This window comes from Sinocyclocheilus anshuiensis, unplaced genomic scaffold, assembly GCF_001515605.1.
Source record: "Sinocyclocheilus anshuiensis isolate Anshui unplaced genomic scaffold, SAMN03320099.WGS_v1.1 scaffold278, whole genome shotgun sequence".
NCBI classification, from domain to species: domain Eukaryota; kingdom Metazoa; phylum Chordata; class Actinopteri; order Cypriniformes; family Cyprinidae; genus Sinocyclocheilus; species Sinocyclocheilus anshuiensis.
The window spans coordinates 873,381-885,901 of record NW_015546072.1 but is presented as its reverse complement, the minus strand read 5'-3'; the positions used below and the strand labels follow the sequence as shown (position 1 = coordinate 885,901).

Below are 12,521 nucleotides of genomic sequence, written 5' to 3'. Positions count from 1 at the left end.
GTCTTTAACCGTGATCTAGGCTGAGCCAAGGAGAGGTTTATTGTCGATCTCAGACATCTTGTTGGCTTATTTTCTTTTAATAAGTCAGATAGGTAAAAGGGTGCCAGGTCATATACCAAAACAAATACCAATATCTTAAAATCAATTTTATAACACACTGGTAACCAATTTAGAGTCTTTAAAATCGGAGTAATATGCTCTCGTTTGCGAGTCCCCGTTAGAGACCTGGCTGCAGCATTTTGAACCATCTAGAGTCGTGATATAGAAGACTGGGGTAAACCAACATATAAAGAATTACAATAATGCAATCGCGCTAAAACTAGGGCATGCATGGCTCTCTCAAGATCTTTAAATGATAGCCAAGACTTAACTCTAGAGAGAAGTTTTAAATGGAAAAAACTTGACTTCACTACTGTGTTAATCTGTTGGTCAAATTTTAGGGAGGGATCAAAGAGGACTCCTAAATTTTTCACAGTAGGCTTAATGAAGGAGTTCAAATATCCAAGATTATGGCTTACATTAGCCTTATTCACCTGAGGCCCAAATATGATAACTTCTGTTTTACTAGAATTTAAGCATAAGAAATTTGAGGACATCCAAGATATAATGTCCTCTAGACATGCAAACATGTCTGAAATGAGCTAAAACAGTTGTGTCCAAATTTGACTTTTTCAAGATCGGTCTTACTAAAGCATGTTTACAAAAGCTCGGGACAGAGCCAGTGAGAAAACTCTTATTTACAATTTCTAAAATCCATGTCGCAAAACAGTCAAAAACATATTTAAAGAAATGTGTGGGAACAATATCCAAAGAGGAAGTAGTAACCTTCAACTTTGTGACTATATCCATTAAACAGGGCATAGTGATTGGCTCAAATGAGTCTAGGAACTCAGTAGTATTCAAGGAAACAGATAATGCTTCATTTGGAGATACAATGGATTGCCTAATATCTGTTACATTATCAACAAAAAAATTAAGGAAGTTTTCGCAGACAGTTACTGGTTCAGAAGGATAGATGTTATTTGTAGAATTGGTCACAGATTTAAGTATATTAAACAGGGTTCTAGAACTATTAGAGTTCTTGGTAACACTTTCTATGAAGCCCGTATTTATAATACATTATAAGGGTATTCTTAAGGCATTATAATGAATGCATAATGCATTATAAAAAAACTTATAATATGTTATATCAACTCATGAATAATCATAACAACAGTTATAATACATCATAATACTTACGTATTTGTGGTTATAAGTTTAAGAGTATGATTATTTATAACACACAATGAACACCATATTAAATCTACTTCATTTACAGAATAATGGACTGTATCATATCTTGACATTGTTTATTTAAGATCTGCACAGTATCTTACTACAGCTTGTGAGTGGTTAGATGTTGAGTGTTATTTGAGTGTTTCCTGTGGAGCTAATGTTAATTAATTGATGTGAGCTTTATACTCCAACTGAAAAAAATGCAATGTTTTATATGGTTACATAGTTGATATGTAGTTGCAGAGTCACTTATCAACAGCTGTTTAAAGGGTACCATCAAAATAATCAAACTGATATTACAATAAAAATTGTTCAAAGCAAATGTGTCATATTACACATTCATCTGATCTGATATCTGATCTTATGGCTGTTTGAGAGAATTTTTTTTTATTATTATTATTATTATTATTATTATTATTATTATTATTATTATTACTATTTATAAGTGGTCTTTGACCGCTTTAAGTAAAGTAGCATAAGACAAATAGCAAGATATGAGACTTATAATACATTATAACTATGAGAAATATAATCCTTTGTAAAAGTGGATGCAACGTGTTCATTGTGTTTTAAATCATCATACTCTTAAAAGCTATAACCACAAATAAGTAAATATTATAATATATTAAAACTGTTCTTATGAATATTCATGAGATGATACAACATATTATAAGGTTTTTTATAATGCATTATGCATTCATTATAATGCCTTAAGAATACCCTTATAATGTATTATAAATACGGGCTTCATAGAAAGTGTTACCAAGTTCTTAATAATTTGCTCAGAGAAATACTTAGACCTAGCAGTTTTTACAGCGTTTTGATACACAGTTAAGGACTCTCGCATAATTTCATAAGATACCTGTAGTTTATCCTTTTTCCATTGCCGTTCTGCCCTTCTGCAAACTTGTCTAAGACGGCGAGTATCACTATTTAACCAGGGCTCATAATTATTTTTATATTGTTTGAGTCTCAGAGGGGCAATAGTATCTAAGACACTGCTACAAAGTGAATTAAACATATTGAGAAGTTCATCAACATTTAAAATAGTGCACAACATTCGACTGAATTCGTATGACATAATAATAAATAATAAAGACAAAAATAACGACTTTATTCAACAATTACAAGCAGAGGAATGCACGCGCATGTGCCATGGTATGCGTGTTGAAGACTGATGCGGAAGAGAAAAAAATTGTTGAATAAAGTTTATATTTTTGTTTTCTTTGCACAAAAAAATATTCTCATAGCTTCATAACATTACGGTTGAACCACTGATGTCACATGGACCATTTTAACGATGTCCTTGCTACATTTCTGGGCCTTGAACGTGGTAGTCATGTTGCTGTCTATGCGGGGTCAGAAAGCTCTCGGGTTTCATCAAAAATATCTGAATTTGTGTTGAAGATGAACGACGGTCTTACGGGTTTGGAACGACAATGAGGGTAAGTAATTAATGGCAGAATTTTCATTTTTGGGTGAACTATCCCTTTAAATACAAATAATGATATTGAAATACAACACACACATACACACATACGTTTATATATTCAAGCCACATTTTCTATATTCAGCACTTTACATGACAAACACAATAATGTAATTAATTTGTTTTCTCTGCGTCGGTTTCTTTGTTTGCTAGGAGCAAATTCAGCTGATTTTAATGTTTAAGTGGCCCAATGATATTCAGACAGTAAACAGCAGTCTCAATCACGACTAGAAACACTTTATGTATTTTGTAGAGGTATACAGTGACAACAACGATAAGAACATTTAATTCTCATGGTCTTTGAATTCTTTGAGTTACGGTACATTTTAGTAATCTGCTTTACTCTCTGTGCGCGCTGTGACAAAAAAAAATCTCAGTATGAATCTGTCAATCATAGAACACTTAATGACTCATCACTAATAATTAATTTACATAGTTATGTAATAGCTTGTTTATACACTTATGATAATATAACTTAGTTGAACCAAATCTCTACACAAAACACTGAATTAAGCCACTAAAAACATATTTTATGAGAAATGCATTTTAAAAATAAAATTTATTTGGGTTGTTCTATTTTTATTAAAAAGAAACAAAAAAAGAAAATAGAGGAAACAACAGGGAGAATCCTAATGGGGAAAAACAGCTTAAACCAACAAAGGCTTAAACACTTATTGTGATTTAAGCTGTATTTTCAAGCAGGGTTGGGGTCAAGAAATTACATTAGCTGGTTTGAACTCAGGTCATTCTCATTAGCAAACAAACAATAAAATTATCCACTGTTCCACTGTTCCTTGGTTTCTGGCCAAGAAAGTAGTCTTCAATTTCAAACTGTCAAGCCTTTTAGATTGGCAGTGGCACAAGTTTTATAGGTCCATAAAAATGCAGTTGGAGAGCAAATGTGCAGGTGTCTAATGCACATATTGCAGAGGAGGAATCGCTCACCGGTCGGCACACTATGACCCTGCAGTCATATGCAGTACCTCATTCAATCAAACCATCTATTGATCCTTCTGTGAACAGATCTCTCTGAGCACCTCTACTTCCTGCTCACTCAAGTGTTGTGGAGGGCAATCTGATTAATGCGATGGTGAATGTACTATGGGAAAGTCCCCTATTCTGTCCATCTTTTCATTGTGGCTGATGAATCATTTCTGACTACATATTTTTACCGGTTTTAGTCAGATTAATGATAAACGTCTTTCATTTCTTATAATGCTGAAGGCTGTGCTGCAGATGGCTGTCAAGGGCAGAGATGTGGCATTCATCAGACCCTCAGTTTATATGTCAGCATTTTCCCCCAAAGCTTTTTTCCACTGCAGACAGTTTCAGATATATTGTTCAGTGCTGCAAAGAAGGATTCCCCCTCCCCTCTCTTTATTTATTTATTTATTTTTTGTTCTGCAGTATTCTGTGCATCATGCTACATTTCTCACATTGGAAATCTTGGTTTGATTTATTTTTCATTTTAATTTAAAACTGGAAATAAAGTTTCAATATTTTGAAGCAAAGAAGCATTATAATGTGAAATGAATAAGAAATATTTAAGATTCTGCACAATAATTTGTGATTTGATCATATGAATCTTTGTATAGATGGTCAGGTGTTCTTCATGCTCTTTGGATCATCTCAGATCACACGAGAGCATGATCATCAGGTTGTACACAAAATTGTGGAGTGCAGAACAAGTGCTGAGGTCAGAAAAGAGAAAGGAATCAAACTACTAAGACATTCTGAAGTTCTGAAACTGACATTCTGAAATGAACAAAGATATAAACAGAAACAGAAATAATTTTATTTGCGGTTTCAGTTGATATGCTGTATTTCTTACAGTCTGTGATGTGTTTATGTGGATATGGATGCATTGTGTTTGATATTCACATCAGGTCTTCTTTGGTTTTTATTCCTTTATCCTGAAGTAAAGACATGAAAATAAACTGTCTTCTTTCAGCTATCTCTCATGGTGCACCAACATAATTCACAGCTAAGTGAATCAAGCTAAGCTATCAACATCCAGAGGCAAACAGATTGCTTAACCAGAGCCATTATCTAGAGTCACTGACTCTTGAATTTGAATGCAGTTTATTATATTATTTAGATGAATGACTCAGTGGTTGAACGAACATTAGGATTGGCTTTAGGGGTGGATGAATAGGAAAATAACATCCCGTCTTGGTATCGCTGCATCTCCTGAATGAAGGGATGCATTTCAGTGGTAAATTGGTTATTAGAACTAAAGCCTGTGGAGATTTGCATCAAGAGGTTTGCTTAACTGAAGCTTTGTTTTCATGTGTGTGTGTGTGTGTGTGTGTGTGAATTTTTTACTTTTTTGGATGCATGTGGACCGTGACAGTGCTGAGCGTGCAGCATGCTGTGATACAGATCTACAGGAGCATGTTTGATTACCGTACTAAATGTCTCAGCACTGATCTAATGATATTACAGAGGCTTCCCTCAGAGACTGATAGATTATGATTGGCACTGAGTTAGACACTGCAGAGGTGTTGAATGGGGATTTCCTTTCGGCGAGCTGATGTAACTGAAGTGATTGCTCATGGAGCTGTCGTTTGCCACTTCTAACATTCCCACACACAAACTCTTCTCACTTATATCATATATTCCAGTCTGGAGATGAGTGTGTTGATATAGATACCTATACTGCAAAAGGCTTTAAAGGGACAGTTCACCCAAAAATGAAAATTCTTTCATTTACTCACATGTTGTTCCAAACCTCTATGCTTTTCTTTCATCTGTGGAATGTGAAAGAAGAATGTTTTGAAGAATGTTGGTAACCTAACAGTTTCAGATCCCATTGACTTATTATTACTGTAATATAAAAGTGAATAGTGACCGTGGGCTTCCAAAAATGACAAAACATACCATAAAACATTCAAATGTGACTTTATAGACATAATAATCTCATCTGCTTCAAATCTCATTCTTGTTCGTAAACAATACAGTATATTCTAATAATGTCATCGGTACATTAATAATAATGTGACAAATTTGAATATGCATATATGAAATTAGTGAGCTATGTAAATTTGAATGTGGTCTTTTTCTCACACAAAGCTATCGTATACTAATGTAGCGTCACATTTACTCTTTTTATTGCTGACACTAGATCGTGCATCTCTGCACAGGGACACTCAGGTTTCTGCAGAGCAGAGCATGAGGTGAATTTAAACATTATGTAGTTGATTTCCGGAAAAACCAACACTTCATTTAGTCAAAATATTGACATTTCCCCTGGCATTGATGTTTGTCTTTGTCAACATAATGAAATCTAAGGGATCACTTACAAGAGTGGCTCCATTCCGGATACTGTGTTTACTGTGGTTTGGCACAACAGACTGTTTGATTGTCCATTGATTTGTTGGATTTTCTGCACAGAATGTTATTTATAATTGTTACAGCATCATTTGGATCTAAATATTTTCTTGATGAATTTGATCAAGATACAGTGTTGACATTTTTCAATATTTCAGTTTGTTTTCAATGCAAATGCTTATTTATTAATGAAAAAAAAAGCTTATAAATGTTGCTTCTCATTTATTTGTAAAGAATGATGCCATATTTTTATATTAAACCACATACCTTCCTCAGTTTATCAGATCTGCATGGCAAGTGTGGTATTTTGCTATATATTGTGCTATGTTTCTTCATGTCTCAGAGTACTATAATAGTACCTGATCCACTGCAGATAGAGCAGGTCAGGTGACATGCAGGGCTCTGTGCAAATTCTCCACTGAACACACAGTGACATCTAGTGCTCGCTTTTAGGAACTGTACTATATTATACTGCAACCTAATTCGCATGTCAGTATTTGTCAGGCTTTGGCAATTTCATGAGCCAGTCACTTAGACACATCTAACATTGTGGAATATTACATTCACACACATTCAGTATTATGATATGCTCTATACTGTTGTTGTTCTCTCTGTTGAGTCTTGTCATTTTGTCTGGGTATATAATGAGGCTCTGTCATGTTGATTATTACTCATTAGTGTATTTGTTTGTTTATGGTTGTACTCACTGTATTCAGACTGCCCTTGTCTTCACACAGCACACTCATCCTCTCTCACTTTAGTGCTTGAGCCAATAAGGGCTGACAGTTAAGGTCACATGACCCAAGTCTCTTTGCCTCCACTCTTTCAGACCAATTTATACACACCATAGACAACTACTCCATGAGAAAGAAAAAGCCCTACAGCGAAAGAAAGAGGCTAGATAATGAATATGTGCATATAAACAACAGTATATGTTTTTCAAAAATAACCTTCTTTTTTTTTGCATCATCTCAGTCTGAGACTGTTATATAACTAGATGATGTAGGATTTTAAGTAGTTAACAGAAGGGCTGTGTAGAATTTGGAATTGAGTGAAGAATGCAAATTCCAACTCATTTTCTCAGTGAAGTTTTATCTTTTTTGAAGTATTTTTAAAGGGTAACCAATCCAAATCACTGTTTATTATAAACTAAGCTGGTCTAATTTTGTAGAAGAAAAAACTTTATTTACCCAATTTCTCTTGAAAAACAGCTAAATGTATTGTGTATTTTTGTTGCATTTACAGGGACCAGTGACCCATATGTGAAGTTTAAAATCGTAGGGAAGGAGGTTTTCCGCAGCAAAACGATCCACAAGAACCTGAACCCAGTATGGGATGAGAAAGTCAGTCTGCTGGTGGAGAGTTTGAGAGAGCCACTCTACGTGAAGGTAAATGATTGTAAATGTAGTCAGAGTGCTTTGTTCCAGTCATTAAATTGACTTTTAATGGCTGCTTGGTCATTAGTGATTATTTAATGTGTTTTAATTTAATGGAATGTGTTTTAACTAATGGAATTGTAAAGAGTCGATCTAATGTATGCTGGCTTTACAGTCAGTACAGTTTGTCGTGTGAAATGACATGCCTTACCGTTGGGTTTTTTCTTTCCTCTACAGGTCTTTGACTATGACTTTGGGCTGCAGGATGACTTTATGGGCTCTGCATACCTCTATTTAGAATCCCTGGAGCACCAAAGGTCTTCTGATGCTTTGTGACACATTGACGAATCTGAAACACAATCTCAAGTGTCGTAATATCAATTAATTTGCTTTGACACTGCTGCCCCCTAGAGTTTTTATATATGTACAAACACACAAATGCTGTTGTAAGAAATGTAGAACCCAATGATTGAGCATGGCAGGATTTTGGTTGTTCATGCTGTAGGTTCTCTCTCCCTTTTAGGACCTTGGATGTGACCCTTGACCTCAAAGATCCCCACTATCCCAACCATGACCTGGGTTCACTGGAACTGGCAGTCACACTTATTCCAAAAGAGGGAGACTTCAGGGAAGCAGTGAGTTAAAAAAAAATTGTATTATGTCTTTGTTTTTCAAGCTGATATGTCTGAACTGTGAATATGAAGTGGAGGTGTGAGATGTGCTGCCAATTGTGGTTTCATACAAATGCATAAAAACTCAATGAACTGTACATTTTTTATTTTTTATTTTTTAGCAAATACTGTATAATCAAATACTTCAGCTCTAAAGTACCAAGAACATTTACATGTATCCAACTCTTACAGATTCCAAACAAGTACAACATGTTAAAACCTTGGAAATGTATTCGTCCAAGAGTTGTGGGAGCTCTGTATCTAATTACTTTTTTTAATTTATTTTTTTATTTGGGGTCAGTATTTTTTTTTTTCTGACCCAAACTTTTGAACAGTAGGCTTCATATATTATGTCACCCATCTTACTGCAGAACAGAAGAGTCCAAATGCATTCTCTGGGCTGGATGAACCAGTGTCTGACCTGGAAAGGATTTCTTTTGCATACATAAGAGAGAAATCTGTTGTCTAGAGAATATTCTCAGGATTGGCATGCAGATTTTCAATGAGAGGAAAATGGAAAATCCAGTTTTCCATTAGTCAGCTAGTGCCCTAGCAAATTCACCCTCACTTTACTTGAAGTGTTATGCAGTCATACGTCACATTTTTGCATTCAGTAATGCTCAGGATGCAAGAGTAATTATTGCTCAGCATGTATAAAGCATTCCTGGAAAATTTAACTATGCACAAAGTGTACCACGGGCAGTACGTTAGAACGCTAACAGGGTAACAAGGGCGCTGTAAGTTTATATGGGAAATAATGGGGGTTTACACAGAACTGCATCGTAAGAAACCTTACAGTATATTAGTAACTTCAGCTCTGGGTCAGATTAACAAATGGGTAATAAACATTCAAGGCCAACATTTATTGATGTTTAATCTGTCTGATTACACTCAGTACTGATCAAACAAATGCTAATGATAAGTATGGAGTGGAAAGTTAGTACTGCTTACTGCATACTGCATATACTATACACCAGGAGCAGTTCTAGACCCTTTTTAGGTGGTCTTCAGCCCCCCTAAAACTATAATCACCTATCTGAACAATCGACCCAGTGCTGCTTCCTCAAGAAAGTTTATCATTCCCACATGTTTTAAGTCTTGTCAGTTTAAATAATAGAAAATAATGAGTGGAGAAAGAGATGTTAAAATATTAATATATTCTTTTTGGTTCCTTTATCACACCAGAAATGGAATATCAAGTTGAGCACATTGCATTGTGGGATACATACTGCATGATGTGCACTTTAAACATGCTACAGTATACTGCAGAAATAGTGGAGTGTTATATAATGCAAGATATAGGCCTAGACTTTTTTAAAAAGTCCCTTGATAAACAACATTTACTTACTGTATGATCCAGTGACTTATAACACCTCTATAGATATGTGTGAGTGTGCCTGTGTATCTTTGTGTTAATCTAGCGTAGCGTTAGTTCTGGCAGGTCACGTTAGTCAAGCTCGCATCAGCTGACTCTCAGCTGATCCTCATCAACCTATGGGAATACGACACCTATCTAAGCATTCATATATAAGGTCCCTCAGTATTATCAGCAATTTTCGCATTGCTCAATAGCTAATTACCCTCCTCCATCCCCAACTCCTCCTCTGTCAGTCAGGATTCAGCTTTCTGATTCTCCTTGAATCAGACTAATTCTAAAATGTGTACATAACATTATTGAACTTTAACGATATCTGCAATACATTTATGTTGGTTCTGTTCTGTTTACCCTGGGGGGTTATCGCTGCTCTCCCTGCTCTCATCCATGCTAGGCTGCATGGATGCGCAGGGAGTTCTTGCCCAGAACAGAACCATACCGCCAAACATACATCCAACTTACATCCAAATTGTATGCTAATTTTCAATCATCTTTGACGATAGTGGTCCTGACAGAAGTGAACTAACAAAGCTTTGAATGACATTTTCTTTTTTTGTGTGTGATTTAGTGATTTTATTAGCTTATAATGGCTGCCCCCCAACCATAGCTTCCCCGGGCTGCCTCCTTATGACCCCTCGACTCTGCTGAACAGTATCCAGACAGGATGTCAGGTTCACCTCTAGCACCCTGTTAGAGAGGACAAGGGGTGGCTTTATAACGCTTTGTCTCATTCACAGACCATGCTTATGAGAAGGAGCTGGAAACGATCCAGTAAGGTAATAACAGCATGTCCCACCTGATCCCTGCCTTCTGCAGTTCTCTGCTCAGACTGAAGGGGGCCGTGATCCCCAGCCCTTTTGCTTTTTTACCCTCACTTGCCTACTTTTGTTTCAGTCATAAAATCGGCTTTTGCTGACTTTATTTTCTATGTGCTGCAATATACGGGGTATGAAACACTGTCATCTAGTGTACAAATAAGAAAATGGACCTTTGTCAAGTGCAGGGCACCAATTTTTGTCCTGCGTTTAAGGCTGAAATTAACAATCAGTTCCAGATACAAATTCAGGGCCGCCAGGGTTTCCTTTGTGTATTGCAGCAATTGAATGAGAAAATAAAGCATACTCTGTTCTTGTCATCTTCATACTGCATCGACTGCACGGTGCATGTGCTGCAGTGTTCTGTCAGAAGATTTTGCACTTTATTGTTGTAGTCAAACAGGATGTGATCAGAGCAACCACTTATATAACCTGGTGATTTTGCATATGTAAAGCTATGTGTACACAAACTTCCTTTCTTAACATGAAAATGATGCATATTTTACCTCATTTGAAGCATATTTTTTATTGTATTTTATTTTATTGTAGTATATTTTTGTGGTGGATCTGTGCACGATATCTTTTTTAATTATTATTATTATTTAACAAATTTGTTGCTGTTTATTTCAATGCTTTATCCATCTATCCAAGTGACAATGTTGGTTTCTGAATTTGATATTTTTGTGTAATATATTTATTATATATCAGAGTTATTATCATTAACTAAAACAGAAACTATTAAAAAAAAATTTTGTTAATTGAAATAAAGCTTAAAAAAAAAACATTAGATTAAAAACTTGGCAAGTAACTAAAATAAATTTAAGTTGAAGCACTTAAATTACTACCTGGAAATAAATAAAATAAAACTGAACTAAAATTAAGACTAAAATAAACATAAAAGAATAAAATTAAATGAAATTATTAACATAAAATGAAATTAAACTAAATGTAATATTAAAAAGAAGACTGAAATGAGAAAAGCACATAACAAAATGAAATTTTAATCAAAAATGAAACTGAAAATATAAAAATAATATATTTTTAAAATAATAATAAAAGCTATAAATATTTGAGTAAATATATTTAAATAGTAAATATTTCAAAGAATTCTTAAAACAATCTAATTTCTCTACTTTTTTTTACTTTTTTTTTTTAATGGTAAAGGGATAGTTCACCCAAAAATGAGAATGTGATGTTTATCTGCTTACCCCCAGGGCATCCAAGATGTAGGTGACTTTGTTTCCCATAATACATCAAAAGTTTGGCACTCTTTTTGTTATTAGTAAGTCTAAGAGATGAAACAAGAGAGTCCAATTCAACAAGAAAAATAGGGAAAGACAAAGGCGATTTAAGCCATTTTTACCGAACTTCCCATCACTAGTTCTCAACAGCCAGTGCGTGACGCGTCTTCTTCTTGCTTGCTTTACGGCAGATCGCAGACTTATAAGTGCATTACCACCACCTATCTCTCAAATGGACCATTGATACTCTATCTACAATCTCAATTAGGACTGTCAATGGTCCATTTGAGACAGGTGGCGGTAATGCACTTATAAGTCTGCGATCCGCCATAAAGCAAGAAGAAGAAGCCTCACGCGCCTGCTGTTGAGAACGCGCTCAGGAGGACATGCTCAGGACAGTTCGAACAGTCCATAGACAGTTTTGATTCACGACACTGCGTAAATCAGAGGTAAAAAACGATATAAATACTGTTCAGTTTCTTGCACAGACGAATCGTTTTGTGTCTTTACACATCAATATATCGTCACGAGCCGCAGGGTTTCATTTGGTTTTGTTTGCGTATGTTTTTTTGACTCTCAAAGCCGTGATTCCCATCCACGTCCATTATATGACTGACAGACTGCAACGGTTTGTGTTAAAAATCTTCGTCTGTGTTCTACTGAATAAATAAAGTCACCTACATCTTGGATGCCCTGGGGGTAAGCAGATAAACATCTAATTTTAATTTTTGGGTGAACTATCCCTTTAATGCCTACAAAAACGGCTGGTAAGGACTACAAAAAGTTACTTCCCGGGTTCATGACGTAACAAACCCAGATAAACCCCGCCCTCGGGAAAAGGCAGCAAAGGGGGCGAGGCCATGCTGCGCTGCTTTAGAGAAGAGGCAGAGAAAACTAGAGGTGCACGTAAAAATCTATTCATATATGAATCGTGGTTCTGTCTTCTACC

At 35.5% G+C, this 12,521-nt stretch overlaps 1 protein-coding gene across 1 annotated transcript in view; it reads left to right on the top strand.

Moving 5' to 3' along the window:
• The window catches only part of mctp1a (multiple C2 domains, transmembrane 1a), a 103,114-nt gene that overhangs the window by 19,037 nt on the left and 71,556 nt on the right, over positions 1-12,521 (top strand). The window contains exons 2-5 of the mRNA XM_016501048.1: positions 7,340-7,482; positions 7,708-7,787; positions 7,994-8,105; positions 10,254-10,292. Of these exons, the coding sequence (XP_016356534.1) occupies positions 7,340-7,482; positions 7,708-7,787; positions 7,994-8,105; positions 10,254-10,292 (374 nt within the window). The remainder of the gene's footprint in view (positions 1-7,339; positions 7,483-7,707; positions 7,788-7,993; positions 8,106-10,253; positions 10,293-12,521) is intronic.